The sequence below is a fragment of the Chiloscyllium plagiosum genome, unplaced genomic scaffold (genome assembly GCF_037043375.1).
Source record: "Chiloscyllium plagiosum isolate Xiang-an unplaced genomic scaffold, Cpla_swu_hap1 HiC_scaffold_131, whole genome shotgun sequence".
NCBI lineage: Eukaryota > Metazoa > Chordata > Chondrichthyes > Orectolobiformes > Hemiscylliidae > Chiloscyllium > Chiloscyllium plagiosum.
In genome coordinates, this window is record NW_028270270.1 from 3,874 (window position 1) to 25,046 (window position 21,173).

At 55.6% G+C, this 21,173-nt stretch overlaps 1 protein-coding gene across 1 annotated transcript in view; it reads right to left on the minus strand.

Moving 5' to 3' along the window:
- Positions 1 to 762: 762 nt before the first annotated feature.
- The window catches only part of LOC148134003 (kin of IRRE-like protein 1), a 171,395-nt gene continuing 150,984 nt past the window's right edge, over positions 763 to 21,173 (minus strand). The window contains exons 2-3 of the mRNA XM_087985703.1: positions 9,799 to 9,876; positions 763 to 2,759 (exon numbers count right to left, since the gene is read on the minus strand). Of these exons, the coding sequence (XP_087841829.1) occupies positions 2,274 to 2,759; positions 9,799 to 9,876 (564 nt within the window). The 3' untranslated portion in view covers positions 763 to 2,273. The remainder of the gene's footprint in view (positions 2,760 to 9,798; positions 9,877 to 21,173) is intronic.

Consider the following 21,173-nt stretch of genomic DNA (forward strand, 5'->3'; position numbering starts at 1 on the left):
GAGGGGAGGGGGAGATTTCGGAGACAGAGAGAGGGGAGGGGGAGATTACGGAGACAGAGAGAGGGGAGGGGGAGATTTCGGAGACAGAGAGAGGGGAGGGGGAGATTTCAGAGACAGAGAGAGGGGAGGGGGAGATTTCGGTGACAGAGAGAGGGGAGGGGGAGATTTCGGTGACAGAGAGAGGGGAGGGGGAGATTTCAGTGACAGAGAGAGGGGAGGGGGAGATTTCGGAGACAGAGAGAGGGGAGGGGGAGATTTCGGAGACAGAGAGAGGGGAGGGGGAGATTTCGGTGACAGAGAGAGGGGAGGGGGAGAATTCGGAGACAGAGAGAGGGGAGGGGGAGATTTCGGAGACAGAGAGAGGGGAGGGGGAGATTTCGGTGACAGAGAGAGGGGAGGGGGGATTTCAGAATCAGAGAGAGGGGAGGGGGAGAATTCGATGACAGAGAAAGGGGAGGGGGAGATTTCGGAGACAGAGAGAGGGGAGGGGGAGATTTCGGTGACAGAGAGAGGGGAGGGGGGATTTCAGAATCAGAGAGAGGGGAGGGGGAGAATTCGATGACAGAGAAAGGGGAGGGGGAGATTTCGGAGACAGAGAGAGGGGAGGGGGAGATTTCGGTGACAGAGAGAGGGGAGGGGGAGAATTCGGAGACAGAGAGAGGGGAGGGGGAGATTTCGGTGACAGAGAGAGGGGAGGGGGGATTTCAGAATCAGAGAGAGGGGAGGGGGAGAATTCGATGACAGAGAAAGGGGAGGGGGAGATTTCGGAGACAGAGAGAGGGGAGGGGGAGATTTCGGTGACAGAGAGAGGGGAGGGGGGGATTTCGGAGACAGAGAGAGGGGAGGGGGAGATTTCGGTGACAGAGAGAGGGGAGGGGGAGATTTCAGTGACAGAGAGAGGGGAGGGGGAGATTTCGGAGACAGAGAGAGGGGAGGGGGAGATTTCGGAGACAGAGAGAGGGGAGGGGGAGATTTCGGGGACAGAGAGAGGGGAGGGGGAGATTTCAGTGACAGAGAGAGGGGAGGGGGAGATTTCGGAGACAGAGAGAGGGGAGGGGGAGATTTCGGAGACAGAGAGAGGGGAGGGGGAGATTTCGGTGACAGAGAGAGGGGAGGGGGAGAATTCGGAGACAGAGAGAGGGGAGGGGGAGATTTCGGTGACAGAGAGAGGGGAGGGGGGATTTCAGAATCAGAGAGAGGGGAGGGGGAGATTTCGGTGACAGAGAGAGGGGAGGGGGAGATTTCGGTGACAGAGAGAGGGGAGGGGGAGATTTCAGTGACAGAGAGAGGGGAGGGGGAGATTTTGGTGACAGAGAGAGGGGAGGGGGCGAATTCGGAGACAGAGAGAGGGGAGGGGGGATTTTGGAATCAGAGAGAGGGGAGGGGGAGATTTTGGTGACAGAGAGAGGGGAGGGGGCGAATTCGGAGACAGAGAGAGGGGAGGGGGAGAATTCGGAGACGGGGGGAGATTTCAGAGACAGAGAGAGGGGAGAGGGAGATTTCGGAGACAGAGAGAGGGGAGAGGGGGATTTCGGAGACAGAGAGAGGGGAGGTGGAGATTTAGGAGATGAGGTGGGGTTTGGTGAGACATTGCGGGAGACGGAGAGGAGAGGAAGATTTAGAGAAAGAGAGTGTGTGAGAGAGAGAGAGAGAGTAAAGGGGGAGAGGGGATTTGGAGGGGGCGAAGAGAGAGAAAGAGTGTAGGGGAGAGGGATACATGGAGGCGAGATTGGGGGGGTGGGATTTGGCGGGGTGGGGGAGAGAGAGAGAGAGAGGAATAGGACGGTGGGATGGTTGAACGAAGTTGGGGGTGTGGGGGGGGGGGGGGGGGAGGGAATTGTACAGAGACCGAGAGAGAGAAAGAGAGAATGGGCCCTCCCTCCTGCCAAGGGGAGGGGCATGGATGGTGGAGCGGGGGGCTGGGGAGTGTGGGGGGGGGGCTTGTGGGAAACGAGGCGAGGGAGGACAAGGGACAGGGGCCCAATGTCCTGGAAGCCGCTCCTGATTGGCCGCCGGCTCGGTGGGGTGGGTGGAGTTGGCGTGCGGAGAGGGGGGTGGGTTCGGGGGTTCGAGCAGACACCCTCCCCCCACCTTCCGGACCCCCACACCCCACCGCAACGACCGACTCAGAGACTGCCGCCTGACCGAGCTGGGCTACCGTGACCTCCCATCTGTGTGTTCGACAGCAGTGTGTGTGTGGGGGGGGGGGGGAGGGGGGGGGTGGTGCCAGAGCTCGCTGCATGGGGGTAGTGGGGGGGTGGGGGCTGGGGGTGTCAGACGTGAGTCTGCATGCGCTGCTGGTAGGGCCGGCCGTGCTCGGAATGCTGGGAGGAGGAGTAGGAGAAGCGGGAGGCGCTGGGGAACTTGGGGGCGATGGTCGTCGCGGCGGAGGGGGGGTCGAAGAGTCGCTCCAGGTTGGCGGGGCGGCCGTAGGGCGCCAGGCCGCAGGGCGGGTAAGCGTAGGCATCGAAGGAGAGCTGGCTCCCGGCCTCAGCGCCACCCTCGCCCCCGCCGTACTCAGGCAGGCGGCTATAGCAAGAGGCCAGCAGCCCCCCTCCCCCTCCCCCGCCACCCCCGGGCGCTGCCGGCGCGGCCACCGCGCCCCCGCCCACCGGCCCGTAGCCGCTGGCGTGAGAGAGGCGGGAGGGGGGCCTCCCTTCGTACCGACCGCCCCCTCCCCCGTACTCCGAGTACAGCAGGGTCCGCGATGGCAGACGATCCTCCTGCCCCCGCACGTTGTAGTAGCCGTTCGTCGGGTCCTGAGGTCAACGAGGTGAGGGGGAGGGGGATGGAGGGGGATGGAGGGGGAGGGGGTTGGAGGGGAAGGGGGTTGGAGGGGGAGGGGGATGGAGGGGGAGGGGGATGGAGGGGGAGGGGGTTGGAGGGGAAGGGGGTTGGAGGGGGAGGGGGATGGAGGGGGAGGGGGATGGAGGGGGTGGGGGTTGGAGGGGAAGGGGGTTGGAGGGGATAGAGGTTGGAGGGGGAGGGGGTTGGAGGGCAATGGGGGTGGAGAGCAATGGGGTTGGAGGGGATGGGGGTTGGAGGGGGAGGGTGTTGGAGGGGAAGGGGGTTGGAGGGGATAGAGGTTGGAGGCGATGGAGGTTGGAGGGGAAGGGGATTGGAGGGCAATGGGGTTGGAGGGGGAGGGGGTTGGAAGGGGAGGGGGTTGGAGGGGGAGGGGGTTGGTGGGGAGGGGTTGGAGGGGAAGGGGGTTGGAGGGGAAGGGGGTTGGAGGGGAAGGGGGTTGGAGGGGAAGGGGGTTGGAGGGGATGGAGGTTGGAGGGGAAGGGGGTTGGAGGGGAAGGGGGTTGGAGGGGATGGAGGTTGGAGGGGAAGGGGGTTGGAGGGGAAGGGGGTTGGAGGGGATGGAGGTTGGAGGGGATGGAGGTTGGAGGGGGAGGGGGTTGGAGGGCAATGGGGGTGGAGAGCAATGGGGTTGGAGGGGATGGGGGTTGGAGGGGATGGGGGTTGGATGGCAATGGGTTTGGAGGGGATGGGGGTTGGAGGGGAAGGGGGTTGGAGGGGGAGGGGTTTGGAGGGGATGGGGTTTGGAGGGGATAGGGTTTGGAGGGGATGGGGTTTGGAGGGAGGTGGAGGGGATGGGGGTTGGAGGGGATGGGAGTTGGAGGGCAATGGGGTTAGAGGGGATGTGCATTGGAGGGGAAGGGGGTTGGAGGGGATTGAGGTTGGAGGGGAAGAGGGTTTGAGGGGAAGGGGGTTGGAGGGGATAGAGGTTGGAGGCGATGGAGGTTGGAGGGGAAGGGGATTGGAGGGCAATGGGGTTGGAGGGGGAGGGGGTTGGAAGGGGAGGGGGTTGGAGGGGGAGGGGGTTGGTGGGGAGGGGTTGGAGGGGAAGGGGGTTGGAGGGGAAGGGGGTTGGAGGGGAAGGGGGTTGGAGGGGATGGAGGTTGGAGGGGAAGGGGGTTGGAGGGGAAGGGGGTTGGAGGGGATGGAGGTTGGAGGGGAAGGGGGTTGGAGGGGAAGGGGGTTGGAGGGGATGGAGGTTGGAGGGGATGGAGGTTGGAGGGGGTTGGAGGGCAATGGGGGTGGAGAGCAATGGGGTTGGAGGGGATGGGGGTTGGAGGGGATGGGGGTTGGATGGCAATGGGTTTGGAGGGGATGGGGGTTGGAGAGGAAGGGGGTTGGAGGGCCATGGGGTTGGAGGGCAATGGGGTTAGAGGGGATGGGGGTTGGAGGTGATGGGGGTTGGAGGGGAAGAGGGTTGGAGGGGATGGGCGTTGGAGGGAATGGGGGTTGGAGGGGATGGGGGTTGGATGGCAATGGGGTTAGAGGGGATGGGGGTTGGAGGGGAAGGGGGTTGGAGGGGGAGGGTGTTGGAGGGGATGGGAGTTGGAGGGGATGGGAGTTGGAGGGGATGGGAGTTGGAGGGGAAGGGGGTTGGAGGGGGAGGGGGTTGGAGGGGAAGGGGGTTGGAGGGGATGGGGTTTGGAGGGAGGTGGAGGGTATGGGGGTTGGAGGGGATGGGGGTTGGAGGGCAATGGGGTTAGAGGGGATGTGCATTGGAGGGGAAGGGGGTTGGAGGGGATTGAGGTTGGAGGGGAAGAGGGTTTGAGGGGAAGGGGGTTGGAGGGGATAGAGGTTGGAGGCGATGGAGGTTGGAGGGGAAGGGGATTGGAGGGCAATGGGGTTGGAGGGGGAGGGGGTTGGAAGGGGAGGGGGTTGGAGGGGGAGGGGGTTGGTGGGGAGGGGTTGGAGGGGAAGGGGGTTGGAGGGGAAGGGGGTTGGAGGGGAAGGGGGTTGGAGGGGATGGAGGTTGGAGGGGAAGGGGGTTGGAGGGGAAGGGGGTTGGAGGGGATGGAGGTTGGAGGGGATGGAGGTTGGAGGGGGAGGGGGTTGGAGGGCAATGGGGGTGGAGAGCAATGGGGTTGGAGGGGATGGGGGTTGGAGGGGATGGGGGTTGGATGGCAATGGGTTTGGAGGGGATGGGGGTTGGAGAGGAAGGGGGTTGGAGGGCCATGGGGTTGGAGGGCAATGGGGTTAGAGGGGATGGGGGTTGGAGGTGATGGGGGTTGGAGGGGAAGAGGGTTGGAGGGGATGGGCGTTGGAGGGAATGGGGGTTGGAGGGGATGGGGGTTGGATGGCAATGGGGTTAGAGGGGATGGGGGTTGGAGGGGAAGGGGGTTGGAGGGGGAGTGTGTTGGAGGGGATGGGAGTTGGAGGGGAAGGGGGTTGGAGGGGAAGGGGGTTGGAGGGGATGTGGGTTGGAGGGGATGGGGGTTGGATGGCAATAGGGTTAGAGGGGATGGGGGTTGGAGGGGGAGGGGGTTGGAGGGGGAGGGGGTTGGAAGGGATGGGGGTTGGGGGGGAAGGGGTTGGAGGGGGAGAGGGTTGGAGGGGGAGGGGGTTGGAGGGGAAGGGGTTGGAGGGGAAGGGGTTGGAGGGGAAGGGATTTGGAGGGGATGGGGGTTCGAGGGGATGGGGGTTGGAGGGCAATGGGGTTGGAGGGGATGGGGGTTGGAGGGGGAGGGTGTTGGAGGGGAAGGGGGTTGGAGGGGAAGGGGGTTGGAGGGGATGGGGGTTCGAGGGGATGGGGGTTGGAGGGCAATGGGGTTGGAGGGGATGGGGGTTGGAGGGGGAGGGTGTTGGAGGGAATGGGGGTTGGAGGTGATGGGGGTTGGAGGGCAATGGGGTTAGTGGGGATGGGGGTTGGAGGGGAGGGTGTTTGAGGGGATGGGAGTTGGAGGGGAAGGGGGTTGGAGGGGAAGGGGGTTGGAGGGGGAGGGGGTTGGAGGGGGAGGGGGTTGGAAGGGATGGGAGTTGGAGGGGATGGGAGTTGGAGGGGAGGGGGTTGGAAGGGATGGGGTTGGAAGGGATGGGGGTTGGAGGGGGAGGGGTTGGATGGCAATGGGGTTAGAGGGGATGGGGGTTGGAGGGGGAGGGTGTTGGAGGGGAAGGGGGTTGGAGGGGGAGGGGGTTGGAGGGGGAGGGGGTTGGAAGGGATGGGGGTTGGAGGGGAAGGGGTTGGAGGGGGAGAGGGTTGGAGGGGGAGGGAGTTGGAGGGGAAGGGGTTGGAGGAGAAGGGGTTGGAGGGGAAGGGATTTGGAGGGGATGGGGGTTCGAGGGGATGGGGGTTGGAGGGCAATGGGGTTGGAGGGGATGGGGGTTGGAGGGGATGGGAGTTGGAGGGAATGGGGGTTGGAGGGGATGGGGGTTGGAGGGCAATGGGGTTAGTGGGGATGGGGGTTGGAGGGGGAGGGTGTTTGAGGGGATGGGAGTTGGAGGGGAAGGGGGTTGGAGGGGAAGGGGGTTGGAGGGGGAGGGGGTTGGAAGGGATGGGAGTTGGAGGGGATGGGAGTTGGAGGGGAGGGGGTTGGAAGGGATGGGGTTGGAAGGGATGGGGTTGGAGGGGGAGGGGGTTGGAGGGGAGGGGGTTGGAAGGGATGGGGTTGGAGGGGGAGGGGGTTGGAGGGGGAGGGGGTTGGTAGGGATGGGAGTTGGAGGGGGAGGGGGTTGGAGGGGGAGGGGGTTGGAAGGGATGGGAGTTGGAAGGGGAGGGGGTTGGAGTGGGAGGGGGTTGGAAGGGGGAGGGGGTTGGAGGGGGAGGGGGTTGGAAGGGGGAGGGGGTTGGAGGGGGAGGGGGTTGGAAGGGATGGGAGTTGGAGGGGGAGGGGGTTGGAGGGGGAGGGGGTTGGAGGGGGAGGGGGTTGGAAGGGGGAGGGGGTTGGAGGGGGAGGGGGTTGGAAGGGGGAGGGGGTTGGAGGGGGAGGGGGTTGGAAGGGATGGGAGTTGGAGGGGGAGGGGGTTGGAGGGGGAGGGGGTTGGAAGGGGGAGGGGGTTGGAGGGGGAGGGGGTTGGAAGGGGGAGGGGGTTGGAGGGGGAGGGGGTTGGAGGGGAAGGGGGTTGGAAGGGATGGGGTTGGAAGGGGGAGGGGGTTGGAGGGGAGGGGGTTGGAGGGGATGGGAGTTGGAGGGGATGGGAGTTGGAGGGGAACAGGTTTGGAGGGGGAGGGGGTTGGAGGGGATGGGAGTTGGAGGGGAAGGGGGTTGGAGGGGAAGGGGGTTGGAGGGGGAGGGGTTTGGAGGGGGAGGGGGTTGGAGGGGGAGGGGGTTGGAGGGAGGTGGAGGGGATGTGGATGTCGGGGGATGAGATGGGGAGGGGTGATGAAGACAGACAGGGAGGTTAGTTCCAGTCGGGCGACTCTCCACGCTCCCTACCTCCCCCCCTCGAGATCCTCACCCCACTCCGTCCTGGAAAACACCACCCTCCAACAACAGCGCCCCCTGCAGTGCTCCCGGGGAGTTCGACCCCGCAGAACCCGTGATGGTGAGGGAGAGGGTGAGGAGGGGAGAGGGTAGTGATGGTGAGGGAGAAGGTGAGGAGGGGAGAGGGTAGTGAGGGTGAGGGTGAGGAGGGGAAAGGGTAGTGAGGGAGAGGGGGGAGAGAGTAGTGAGGGTAAGGGTGAGGAGGGGAGTGGGTAGTGAGGGTGAGGGAGAGAGGGTAGTGAGGGTGAGGAGGGGAGAGGGTAGTGAGGGGGAGGGAGAGGGTGAGGAGGGGAGAGGGTAGTGAGGGGGAGGGAGAGGATGAGGAGGGGAGAGGGTAGTGTGGGTGAGGGAGAGGGTGAGGAGCGGAGAGGGTAGTGAGGGGGAGGAAGAGGATGAGGAGGGGAGAGGGTAGTGAGGGTGAGGGAGAGGGTGAGGAGCGGAGAGGGTAGTGAGGGGGAGGGAGAGGATGAGGAGGGGAGCGGGTAGTGAGGGTGAAGGTGAGGGGGTAGGGTAGTGAGGGTGAAGGTGAAGGGGGGGAGGGTAGTGAGGGTGAGGAGGGGAGTGGGTAGTGAGGGAGAGGAGGGGAGAGGGTAGTGAGGGTGAGGGAGAGGGCAAGGAGGGGAGAGGGTAGTGAGGGTGAGGAAGAGGGCGAGGAGGGGAGAGGGAAGTGAGGGTGAAAGAGAGGGTGAGGAGGGGAGAGGGTAGTGAGGGTGAGGGCGAGGAGGGGAGAGGGAAGTGAGGGTGAAAGAGAGGGTGAGGAGGGGAGAGGGTAGTGAGGGTGAGGGAGAGGGTGAGGAGGGGAGAGGGTAGTGAGGGTGAGGGAGAGGGTGAGGAGGGGAGAGGGTAGTGAGGGTGAGGGAGAGGGTGAGGAGGGGAGAGGGTAGTGAAGGTGAGGGAGAGGAGGGGAGAGGGTAGTGAGGGTGAGGGTGAGGAGAGGTGAGGGTAGTGATGGTGAGGAGAGGAGAGGGTAGTGAGGGTGAGGGCGAGGAGGGGAGAGGGAGGTGAGGGTGAGGGAGAGGGTGAGGAGGGGAGAGGGTAGTGAGGGTGAGGGTGAGGAGGGGAGAGGGTAGTGAGGGTGAGGGCGAGGAGGGGAGAGGGAAGTGAGGGTGAGGGAGAGGGTGAGGAGGGGAGAGGGTAGTGAGGGTGAGGGAGAGGGTGAGGAGGGGAGAGGGTAGTGAGAGTGTGGGAGAGGGTGAGGAGGCGAGAGGGTAGTGAGGGTGAGGGTAGTGAGGGGAGAAGGTAGTGAGGGTGAGGAGGGGAGAGGGTAGTGAGGGTGAGGAGGGGAGAGGTTAGTGAGGGTAAAGGAGAGGGTGAGGAGGGGAGGGTGTAGTGAGGGTGAGGGAGAGGGTGAGGAGGGGAGAGGGTAGTGAGGGTGAGGTGGGAAGAGGGTAGTGAGGGAGAGGGTGAGGAGGGGAGAGGTAGTGAGGGCGAGGGAGAGGGTGAGGAGGAGAGAGGGTAGTGAGGGGAGGGAGAGGGTGTGGAGGGGAGAGGGTAGTGAGGGTGAGGAGGTGAGAGGGAAGTAAGAGTGAGGGAGAGGGTGAGGAGGGGAGAGGGTAGTGAGGGTGAGGAGGGGAGAGGGTAGTGAGGGTGAGGAGGGGAGAGGAGGGGAGAGTGTGAGGAGGGGAGAGGGTAGTGAGGGAGAGGGTGAGGAGGGAGAGGGTAGTGAGGGTGAGAGAGGGGGTGAGGAGGGGAGAGGGTAGTGAGGGTGAGGAGGGGAGAGGGTAGTGAGGGTGAGGAGGGGAGACGGTAGTGAGGGTGAGGAGGGGTGAGGGTAGTGAGGGTGAGGTGGGGACAGGATAGTGAGGGTGAGGAGGGGTGAGGGTAGTGAGGGTGAGGGAGAGGGTGAAGAGGGGAGAGGGTAGTGAGGGTGAGGGAGAGGGTGAAGAGGGGAGAGGGTAGTGAGGGTGAGGAGGGGAGAGGAGGGGAGAGGGTAGTGAGGGAGAGAGTGAGGTGTGGAGAGGGTAGTGAGGGTGAGGAGGGGTGAGGGTGAGGGAGTGGGTGAGGAGGGGAGATGGTAGTGAGGGTGAGGAGGGGAGAGGCTAGTGAGAGTGAGGGAGAGGGTGAGGAGGAGAGAGGGTAGTGAGGGTGAGGGAGAGGGTATGTGGGGAGAGGGTAGTGTGGGTGAGGGTGTGGGTGAGGAGGGGAGAGGGTAGAGAAGGAGAGGGAGAGGGTGAGGAGGAAGAGGGTAGTGAGGGTGAGGGAGAGGGTGAGGAGGGGAGAGGGTAGAGAGGGAGAGGGTGAGGAGGGAGAGGGTAGTGAGGGGGAGAGAGAGGGGAGAGGGTAGTGAGGGTGAGGGAGAGGGTGATGAGGGGAGAGGGTAGTGAGGGTGAGGGAGAGGGTGAGGTGGGGAGAGGGTAGTGAGGGTGAGGAGAGGTTGAGAAGGGGAGAGGGTAGTGAGGGTGAGGGAGAGGGTAGTGAGGGTGAGGTAGAGGGCGAGGAAGTGAGAGGGAAGTGAGGGTGAGGGAGATGGTGAGGAAGGGAGAGGGTAGTGAAGGTGAGGGAGACGGTGAGGAGCGGAGAGGGTAGTGAGGGTGAGGGTTCACATTTTGAGGAAGCAGCCTGGCGCGCCCCCTACCTTGAGTTCGCAGTCCTCCCTCGTGTCCAAGGTATCCGAGCGCAATTCCGGCTTCATATCCATATCCTCCTGGTAGGCCTGGGAATGGAGGGAGGGAGGGAGGGATAGAGGGAGCGAGGGAGGGAGAGGGAGGGATGGCGGGAGCGAGGGACAGGGAGAGGGAGCGAGGGAGGGAGTGGGAGGGATGGAGGGAGTAAGGGAAGAGAGGGAGGAATGGAGGGAGCGAGTGAGAGGGAGAGGAAGGAGGAGGGGGAGAGAGAGAATGAGTGAGAGTGAGAGAATGTTGGGGGAGAGACATAGAATCAATTCAAAAATGGGGAGAGACAGAACGAGAGAGACAATGAGAGAGAGGGAGTGAGGGATTCAGAGAGTGAGAGAATCAGAGAGTGAGAGAGTCAGAGAGTGAGGGAATCAGAGAGTGAGAGAGTCAGAGAGTGAGGGAATCAGAGAGTGAGGGAATCAGAGAGTGAGGGAATCAGAGAGGGAGGGAATCAGAGGGTGATGGAATCAGAGAGTGAGAGAATCAGAGATTGAGAGAATCAGAGAGTGAGGGAATCAGAGAGTGAGGGATTCAGAGAGTGAGAGAATCAAAGTGTGAGAAAATCAGAGGGAGTGAGGGAACCAGAGAGTGAGAGAATCAGAGGGTGAGGGAATCAGAGAGTGAGAGTGTCAGAGAGTGAAGGAATCAGAGAGTGAGAGAATCAGAGAGTGAGGGAATCAGAGAGTGAGAGAATCAGAGAGTGAGGGAATCAGAGAGTGAGGGAATCAGAGTGAGGGAATCAGAGAGTGAGGGAATCAGAGGGTGAGAGAATCAGAGAGTGAGAGAATCAGAGTGAGGGAATCAGAGAGTGAGGGAATCAGAGGGTGAGAGAATCAGAGAGTGAGAGAATCAGAGAGTGAGGGAATCAGAGAGTGAGGGAATCAGAGAGAGAGAGAATCAGAGAGTGAGGGAATCAGAGTGAGGGAATCAGAGAGTGAGGGAATCAGAGGGTGAGAGAATCAGAGAGTGAGAGAATCAGAGAGTGAGGGAATCAGAGAGTGAGGGAATCAGAGAGAGAGAATCAGAGAGTGAGAGAATCAGAGAGTGAGGGAATCAGTGAGTGAGGGAATCAAAGAATGAGAGAATCAGAGGGAGTGAGGGAATCAGAGAGTGAGAGAATTAGAGTGAGGGAATCAGAGTGAGGGAATCAGAGAGTGAGAGAATCAGAGAGTGAGAGAATCAGAGAGTGAGAGAATCAGAGGGTGAGGGAATCAGAGAGTGAGGGAATCAGAGAGTGAGGGAATCAGAGAGTGAGGGAATCAGAGAGAGAATCAGAGGGAGTGAGAGAATCAGAGAGTGAGGGAATCAAGAGAGTGAGACAATCAGAGGGAATCAGAGAGTGAGGGAATCAGAGAGAGAGGGAATCAGAGAGTGAGAGAATCGGAGAGTGAGAGAATCAGAGAGTGAGGGAATCAGAGAGTGAGGGAATCAGAGAGTGAGGGAATCAGAGAGTGAGGGAATCAAAGAGTGAGAGAATCAGAGGGAGTGAGAGAATCAGAGAGTGAGGGAATCAAAGAGTGAGAGATTTCGGGAGTGAGAGAATCAGAGGGAGTGAGAGAATCAGAGGGAGTGAGGGAATCAGAGAGTGAGAGAATCAGAGTGAGGGAATCAGAGTGAGGGAATCAGAGAGTGAGGGAATCAGAGAGTGAGAGAATCAGAGAGTGAGAGAATCAGAGGGAGTGAGGGAATCAAAGATTGAGGGAATCAGAGAGTGAGGGAATCAGAGAGTGAGAGAATCAGAGTGAGGGAATCAGAGAGTGAGAGAAACAGAGAGTGAGGGAATCAGAGAGTGAGAGAATCAGAGAGTGAGAGAATCAGAGAGTGAGGGAATCAGAGAGTGAGGGAATCAAAGAGTGAGAGAATCAGAGGGAGTGAGAGAATCAGTGAGGGAATCAAAGAGTGAGAGATTTCGGGAGTGAGAGAATCAGAGGGAGTGAGAGAATCAGAGGGAGTGAGGGAATCAGAGAGTGAGAGAATCAGAGTGAGGGAATCAGAGTGAGGGAATCAGAGAGTGAGGGAATCAGAGAGTGAGAGAATCAGAGAGTGAGAGAATCAGAGGGAGTGAGGGAATCAAAGATTGAGGGAATCAGAGAGTGAGGGAATCAGAGAGTGAGAGAATCAGAGTGAGGGAATCAGAGAGTGAGAGAAACAGAGAGTGAGGGAATCAGAGAGTGAGAGAATATGAAGGAGTGAGAGAATCAGAGGGAGTGAGAGAATCAGAGAGTGAGGGAATCAGAGAGTGAGAGAATCAGAGAGTGAGGGAATCAGAGAGTGAGAGAATCAGAGAGTGAGGGAATCAGAGAGTGAGGGAATTCAAAAAGTGAGTGAGGGAATAAGAGAGTGAGGGAATCAGAGAGTGAGGGATTCAGAGAGAGGGAATCAGAGAGTGAGAGAATCAGAGAGTGAGAGAATCAGAGAGTGAGAGAATCAGAGGGAGTGAGAGAATCAGAGAGTGAGAGAATCAGAGAGTGAGAGAATCAGAGGGAGTGAGAGAATCAGAGAGTGAGGGAATCAGAGAGTGAGAGAATCAGAGAGTGAGAGAATCAGAGAGTGAGAGAATCAGAGAGTGAGAGAATCAGAGAGTGAGAGAATCAGAGGGAGTGAGAGAATCAGAGAGTGAGGGAATCAGAGAGTGAGAGAATCAGAGAGTGAGAGAATCAGAGAGTGAGAGAATCAGAGAGTGAGAGAATCAGAGGGAGTGAGAGAATCAGAGAGTGAGGGAATCAGAGAGTGAGAGAATCAGAGAGTGACAGAATCAGAGAGTGAGGGAATCAAGAGAGTGAGACAATCAGAGGGAATCAGAGAGTGAGAGAATCAGAGAGTGAGAGAATCAGAGAGTGAGAGAATCAGAGAGTGAGAGAATCAGAGAGTGAGGGAATCAGAGAGTGAGAGAATCAGAGAGTGAGGGAATCAGAGGGAATCAGAGAGAGAGGGAATCGGAGAGAGAGGGAATCAGAGAGTGAGGGAATCAGAGAGTGAGGGAATCAGAGAGAGTGAGGGAATCAGAGAGTGAGGGAATCAGAGGGTGAGGGAATCAGACGGTGAGGGAATCAGAGGGTGAGAGAATCAGAGAGTGAGAGAATCAGAGAGTGAGGGAAGCAGAGAGTGAGGGAAGCAGAGAGTGAGGGAATCAGAGAGTAAGAGAAACAGAGTGAGAGAATCAGAGGGAGTGAGAGAATCAGAGAGTGAGGGAATCAGAGAGTGAGACAATTCGAGGGAATCAGAGAGTGAGGGAATCAGAGAGTGAGGGAATCAGAGAGTGAGGGAATCAGAGAGTGAGAGAATCAGAGGGAGTGAGAGAATCAGAGAGTGAGAGAATCAGAGAGTGAGAGAATCAGAGAGTGAGAGAATCAGAGGGAGTGACAGAATCAGAGAGTGAGGGAATCAAGAGAGTGAGACAATCAGAGGGAATCAGAGAGTGAGGGAATCGGAGTGAGAGAATCAGAGAGTGAGAGAATCAGAGAGTGAGAGAATCAGAGAGTGAGAGAATCAGAAATTGAGGGAATCAGAGAGTGAGAGAATCAGAGAGTGAGGGAATCAGAGGGAATCAGAGAGAGAGGGAATCGGAGAGAGAGGGAATTGGAGAGTGAGGGAATCAGAGAGTGAGGGAATCAGAGAGAGTGAGGGAATCAGAGAGTGAGGGAATCAGAGGGTGAGGGAATCAGACGGTGAGGGAATCAGAGGGTGAGAGAATCAGAGAGTGAGAGAATCAGAGAGTGAGGGAAGCAGAGAGTGAGGGAAGCAGAGAGTGAGGGAATCAGAGAGTAAGAGAAACAGAGTGAGAGAATCAGAGGGAGTGAGAGAATCAGAGAGTGAGGGAATCAGAGAGTGAGACAATTAGAGGGAATCAGAGAGTGAGGGAATCAGAGAGTGAGGGAATCAGAGAGTGAGGGAATCAGAGAGAGGGAATCAGAGACAGAGATAATCAGAGTGAGGGAATCAGAGAGTGAGAGAAACAGAGAGTGAGGGAATCAGAGAGTGAGAGAATAAGAGGGAGTGAGAGAATCAGAGGGAGTGAGAGAATCAGAGGGAGTGAGGGAGTCAGAGGGAGTGAGGGAATCAAAGAGTGAGGGAATCAGAGAGTGAGGAAATCTGAGAGTGAGAGAATAAGAGAGTGAGGGAATAAGAGAGTGAGGGAATCAGAGAGTGAGGGAATCAGAGAGTGAGGGAATCAGAGAGAGGGAATCAGAGAGTGAGAGAATCAGAGAGTGAGGGAATCACAGAGTGAGGGAATCACAGAGTGAGAGAATCAGAGAGTGAGGGAATCAGAGAGTGAGAGAATCAGAGGGTGAGGGAATCAGAGAGTGAGGGAATCAGAGAGTGAGGGAATCAGAGAGTGAGGGAATCAGAGAGTGAGAGAATCAGAGAGTGAGTGAATCAGAGAGTGAGGGAATCAGAGAGTGAGGGAATCAGAGAGTGAGAGAAACAGAGTGAGAGAATATGAGGGAGTGAGAAAATCAGAGAGTGAGGGTATCAGAGAGTGAGGGAATCAGAGAGTGAGGGAATCAGAGAGTGAGTGAATCGGAGAGCGAAAGAATCAGAGAGTGAGAGAATCAGAGGGTGTGAGAATCAGAGAGTGAGGGAATCAGAGAGTGAGAGAATCAGAGAGTGAGGGAATCAGAGAGTGAGGGAAACAGAGTGAGAGAATCAGAGGGAGTGAGAGAATCAGAGAGTGAGGGAATCAGAGAGTGAGGGAATCAGAGAGAATCAGAGAGTGAGAGAATCAGAGAGTGAGGGAATCAGAGAGTGAGGGAATCAGAGAGTGAGGGAATCAGAGAGTGAGAGATTCAGAGAGTGAGAGAATCAGAGAGTGAGAGAATCAGAGAGTGAGAGAATCAGAGGGTGAGGGAATCAGAGAGTGAGAGAATCAGAGAGTGAGAGAATCAGAGAGAGAGGGAATCAGAGAGTGAGGGAATCAGAGAGTGAGAGAATCAGAGAGTGAGGGAATCAGAGAGTGAGGGAATCAGAGAGTGAGGGAATCAGAGAGGGAGAGAATCAGAGAGTGAGAGAATCAGAGTGAGAGAATCTGAGGGAGTGAGAGAATCAGAGAGTGAGGGTATCACAGAGTGAGACGATCAGAGAGTGAGGGAATCAGAGAGTGAGGGAATCAGAGAGTGAGAGAATCAGAGAGTGAGGGAATCAGAGGGAGTGAGGGAATCAGAGAGTGAGGGAATCAAAGAGTGAGGGAATCAGAGAGTGAGGAAATCAGAGAGTGAGAGAATAAGAGAGTGAGGGAATAAGAGAGTGAGGGAATCAGAGAGTGAGGGAATCAGAGAGTGAGGGAATCAGAGAGTGAGGGAATCAGAGAGTGAGGGAATCAGAGAGAGGGAATCAGAGAGTGAGAGAATCAGAGAGTGAGGGAATCACAGAGTGAGGGAATCAGAGAGTGAGAGAATCAGAGGGTGAGGGAATCAGAGAGTGAGGGAATCAGAGAGTGAGGGAATCAGAGAGTGAGGGAATCAGAGGGAATCAGAGAGTGAGGGAATCGGAGAGTGAGAGAATCGGTGAGTGAGAGAATCAGAGAGTGAGAGAATCAGAGAGTGAGGGAATCAGAGAGTGAGGGAATCAGAGAGTGAGGGAATCAGAGAGTGAGGGAATCAGAGGGTGAGGGAATCAGACGGTGAGGGAATCAGAGGGTCAGAGAATCAGAGAGTGAGAGAATCAGAGAGTGAGGGAAGCAGAGAGTGAGGGAAGCAGAGAGTGAGGGAATCAGAGAGTAAGAGAAACAGAGTGAGAGAATCAGAGGGAGTGAGAGAATCAGAGAGTGAGGGAATCAGAGAGTGAGACAATTAGAGGGAATCAGAGAGTGAGGGAATCAGAGAGTGAGGGAATCAGAGAGTGAGGGAATCAGAGAGTGAGAGAAACAGAGACTGAGAGAATCAGAGAGTGAGAGAATCAGATAGTGAGAGAATCAGAGAGTGAGGGAATCAGATAGTGAGAGAATCAGAGGGAGTGAGGGAATCAGAGAGTGAGAGAATCAGCGAGTGACAGAATCAGAGAGTGAGGGAATCAGAGAGTGAGGGAATCAGAGTGGGGGAATCAGAGAGTGAGGGAATCAGAGAGGGAGGGAATCAGAGAGTGAGGGAATCAGAGAGTGAGAGAATCAGAGAGTGAGAGAATCAGAGAGTGAGGGAATCAGAGAGTGAGGGAATCAAAGAGTGAGAGAAGTCGGGAGTGAGAGAATCAAAGAGTGAGAGAATCAGAGTGAGAGAATCAGCGAGTGACAGAATCAGAGAGTGAGCGAATCAGTGAGTGAGGGAATCAGAGAGTGAGGGAATCAGAGAGTGAGAGAATCAGAGAGTGAGAGAATCAGAGAGTGAGGGAATCAGAGAGTGAGGGAATCAGAGAGAGAGAATCAAAGAGTGAGAGAATCAGAGAGTGAGGGAATCAGAGAGTGAGGGAATCAAAGAGTGAGAGAATCAGAGGGAGTGAGAGAATCAGAGAGTGAGGGAATCAAAGAGTGAGAGATTTCGGGAGTGAGAGAATCAGAGGGAGTGAGAGAATCAGAGGGAGTGAGGGAATCAGAGAGTGAGAGAATCAGAGTGAGGGAATCAGAGTGAGGGAATCAGAGAGTGAGGGAATCAGAGAGTGAGAGAATCAGAGGGAGTGAGAGAATCAGAGGGAGTGAGGGAATCAAAGATTGAGGGAATCAGAGAGTGAGGGAATCAGAGAGTGAGAGAATCAGAGTGAGGGAATCAGAGAGTGAGAGAAACAGAGAGTGAGGGAATCAGAGAGTGAGAGAATAAGAAGGAGTGAGAGAATCAGAGGGAGTGAGAGAATCAGAGAGTGAGGGAATCAGAGAGTGAGAGAATCAGAGAGTGAGGGAATCAGAGAGTGAGAGAATCAGAGAGTGAGGGAATCAGAGAGTGAGGGAATTCAAAAAGTGAGTGAGGGAATAAGAGAGTGAGGGAATCAGAGAGTGAGGGATTCAGAGAGAGGGAATCAGAGAGTGAGAGAATCAGAGAGTGAGAGAATCAGAGAGTGAGAGAATCAGAGGGAGTGAGAGAATCAGAGAGTGAGAGAATCAGAGAGTGAGAGAATCAGAGGGAGTGAGAGAATCAGAGAGTGAGGGAATCAGAGAGTGAGAGAATCAGAGAGTGAGAGAATCAGAGAGTGAGAGAATCAGAGGGAGTGAGAGAATCAGAGAGTGAGGGAATCAGAGAGTGAGAGAATCAGAGAGTGAGAGAATCAGAGAGTGAGAGAATCAGAGAGTGGGAGAATCAGAGGGAGTGACAGAATCAGAGAGTGAGGGAATCAAGAGAGTGAGACAATCAGAGGGAATCAGAGAGTGAGGGAATCGGAGTGAGAGAATCAGAGAGTGAGGGAATCAGAGGGAATCAGAGAGAGAGGGAATCGGAGAGAGAGGGAATTGGAGAGTGAGGGAATCAGAGAGTGAGGGAATCAGAGAGAGTGAGGGAATCAGAGAGTGAGGGAATCAGAGGGTGAGGGAATCAGACGGTGAGGGAATCAGAGGGTGAGAGAATCAGAGAGTGAGAGAATCAGAGAGTGAGGGAAGCAGAGAGTGAGGGAAGCAGAGAGTGAGGGAATCAGAGAGTAAGAGAAACAGAGTGAGAGAATCAGAGGGAGTGAGAGAATCAGAGAGTGAGGGAATCAGAGAGTGAGACAATTCGAGGGAATCAGAGAGTGAGGGAATCAGAGAGTGAGGGAATCAGAGAGTGAGAGAATCAGAGAGTGAGAGAATCAGAGAGTGAGAGAATCAGAGGGAGTGACAGAATCAGAGAGTGAGGGAATCAAGAGAGTGAGACAATCAGAGGGAATCAGAGAGTGAGGGAATCGGAGTGAGAGAATCAGAGAGTGAGAGAATCAGAGAGTGAGAGAATCAGAGAGTGAGAGAATCAGAGAGTGAGGGAATCAGAGAGTGAGAGAATCAGAGAGTGAGGGAATCAGAGGGAATCAGAGAGAGAGGGAATCGGAGAGAGAGGGAATTGGAGAGTGAGGGAATCAGAGAGTGAGGGAATCAGAGAGAGTGAGGGAATCAGAGAGTGAGGGAATCAGAGGGTGAGAGAATCAGAGAGTGAGAGAATCAGAGAGTGAGGGAAGCAGAGAGTGAGGGAAGCAGAGAGTGAGGGAATCAGAGAGTAAGAGAAACAGAGTGAGAGAATCAGAGGGAGTGAGAGAATCAGAGAGTGAGGGAATCAGAGAGTGAGACAATTAGAGGGAATCAGAGAGTGAGGGAATCAGAGAGTGAGGGAATCAGAGAGTGAGGGAATCAGAGAGAGGGAATCAGAGACAGAGATAATCAGAGTGAGGGAATCAGAGAGTGAGAGAAACAGAGAGTGAGGGAATCAGAGAGTGAGAGAATAAGAGGGAGTGAGAGAATCAGAGGGAGTGAGAGAATCAGAGGGAGTGAGGGAGTCAGAGGGAGTGAGGGAATCAAAGAGTGAGGGAATCAGAGAGTGAGGAAATCTGAGAGTGAGAGAATAAGAGAGTGAGGGAATAAGAGAGTGAGGGAATCAGAGAGTGAGGGAATCAGAGAGAGGGAATCAGAGAGTGAGAGAATCAGAGAGTGAGGGAATCACAGAGTGAGGGAATCACAGAGTGAGAGAATCAGAGAGTGAGGGAATCAGAGAGTGAGAGAATCAGAGGGTGAGGGAATCAGAGAGTGAGGGAATCAGAGAGTGAGGGAATCAGAGAGTGAGAGAATCAGAGAGTGAGTGAATCAGAGAGTGAGGGAATCAGAGAGTGAGGGAATCAGAGAGTGAGAGAAACAGAGTGAGAGAATATGAGGGAGTGAGAAAATCAGAGAGTGAGGGTATCAGAGAGTGAGGGAATCAGAGAGTGAGGGAATCAGAGAGTGAGTGAATCGGAGAGCGAAAGAATCAGAGAGTGAGAGAATCAGAGGGTGTGAGAATCAGAGAGGGAGGGAATCAGAGAGTGAGAGAATCAGAGAGTGAGGGAATCAGAGAGTGAGGGAAACAGAGTGAGAGAATCAGAGGGAGTGAGAGAATCAGAGAGTGAGGGAATCAGAGAGTGAGGGAATCAGAGAGAATCAGAGAGTGAGAGAATCAGAGAGTGAGGGAATCAGAGAGTGAGGGAATCAGAGAGTGAGAGATTCAGAGAGTGAGAGAATCAGAGAGTGAGAGAATCAGAGAGTGAGAGAATCAGAGGGTGAGGGAATCAGAGAGTGAGAGAATCAGAGAGTGAGAGAATCAGAGAGAGAGGGAATCAGAGAGTGAGGGAATCAGAGAGTGAGAGAATCAGAGAGTGAGGGAATCAGAGAGTGAGGGAATCAGAGAGTGAGGGAATCAGAGAGTGAGAGAATCAGAGGGAGTGAGAGAATCAGAGGGAGTGAGGGAATCAGAGAGTGAGGGAATCAAAGAGTGAGGGAATCAGAGAGTGAGGAAATCAGAGAGTGAGAGAATCAGAGAGTGAGGGAATCAGAGAGTGAGGGAATCAGAGAGTGAGGGAATCAGAGAGTGAGGGAATCAGAGAGTGAGAGAATCAGAGAGTGAGGGAATCACAGAGTGAGGGAATCAGAGAGTGAGAGAATCAGAGAGTGAGGGAATCAGAGAGTGAGAGAATCAGAGGGAGTCAGAGAATCAGAGGGAGTCAGAGAATCAGAGAGTGAGGGAATCAGAGAGTGAGGGAATCAGAGAGTGAGGGAATCAGAGAGTGAGCGAATCAGAGAGTGAGTGAATCAGAGAGTGAGGGAATCAGAGAGTGAGGGAATCAGAGAGTGAGAGAAACAGAGTGAGAGAATATGAGGGAGTGAGAAAATCAGAGAGTGAGGGTATCAGAGAGTGAGGGTATCAGAGAGTGAGGGAATCAGAGAGTGAGTGAATCGGAGAGCGAAAGAATCAGAGAGTGAGAGAATCAGAGGGTGTGAGAATCAGAGAGTGAGGGAATCAGAGAGTGAGAGAATCAGAGAGTGAGGGAATCAGAGAGTGAGGGAAACAGAGTGAGAGAATCAGAGGGAGTGAGAGAATCAGAGAGTGAGGGAATCAGAGAGTGAGGGAATCAGAGAGAATCAGAGAGTGAGAGAATCAGAGAGTGAGGGAATCAGAGAGTGAGGGAATCAGAGAGTGAGAGATTCAGAGAGTGAGAGAATCAGAGAGTGAGAGAATCAGAGAGTGAGAGAATCAGAGGGTGAGGGAATCAGAGAGTGAGAGAATCAGAGAGTGAGAGAATCAGAGAGAGAGGGAATCAGAGAGTGAGGGAATCAGAGAGTGAGAGAATCAGAGAGTGAGGGAATCAGAGAGTGAGGGAATCAGAGAGTGAGGGAATCAGAGAGGGAGAGAATCAGAGAGTGAGAGAATCAGAGTGAGAGAATCTGAGGGAGTGAGAGAATCAGAGAGTGAGGGTATCAGAGAGTGAGACGATCAGAGAGTGAGGGAATCAGAGTGAGGGAATCAGAGAGTGAGGGAATCAGAGAGTGAGAGAATCAGAGGGAGTGAGAGAATCAGAGAGTGAGAGAATCAGAGAGTGAGGGAATCAAAGAGTGAGGGAATCACAGAGTGAGGGAATCAGAGAGTGAGGGAAACAGAGTGAGAGAATCAGAGGGAGTGAGAGAATCAGAGAGTGAGAGAATCAGAGAGTGAGAGAATCAGAGAGTGAGAGAATCAGAGAGAGGGAATCAGAGAGTGAGGGAATCAGAGAGTGAGGGAATCAGAGAGTGAGGGTATCAGAGAGTGAGAGAATCAGAGAGTGAGGGAATCAGATAGTGAGAGAATCAGAGGGAGTGAGAGAATCAGAGAGTGAGGGAATCAGAGAGTGAGAGAATCAGCGAGTGACAGAATCAGAGAGTGAGGGAATCAGAGAGTGAGGGAATCAGAGTGGGGGAATCAGAGAGTGAGGGAATCAGAGAGGGAGGGAATCAGAGAGTGAGGGAATCAGAGAGTGAGAGAATCAGAGAGTGAGAGAATCAGAGAGTGAGGGGATCAGAGAGTGAGGGTATCAGAGAGAGAGAAACAAAGACTGAGAGAATCAGAGAGTGAGGGAATCAGAGAGTGAGGGAATCAAAGAGTGAGAGAAGTCGGGAGTGAGAGAATCAAAGAGTGAGAGAATCAGAGTGAGAGAATCAGCGAGTGACAGAATCAGAGAGTGAGCGAATCAGTGAGTGAGGGAATCAGAGAGTGAGGGAATCAGAGAGTGAGAGAATCAGAGAGTGAGAGAATCAGAGAGTGAGGGAATCAGAGAGTGAGAGAATCAGAGAGTGAGAGAATCAGAGAGTGAGGGAATCAGAGAGTGAGGGTATCAGAGAGAGAGAATCAAAGAGTGAGAGAATCAGTGAGTGAGGGAATCAGAGAGTGAGAGAATCAGAGAGTGAGGGAATCAGCGAGTGAGGGTATCAGAGAGAGAGAATCAAAGAGTGAGG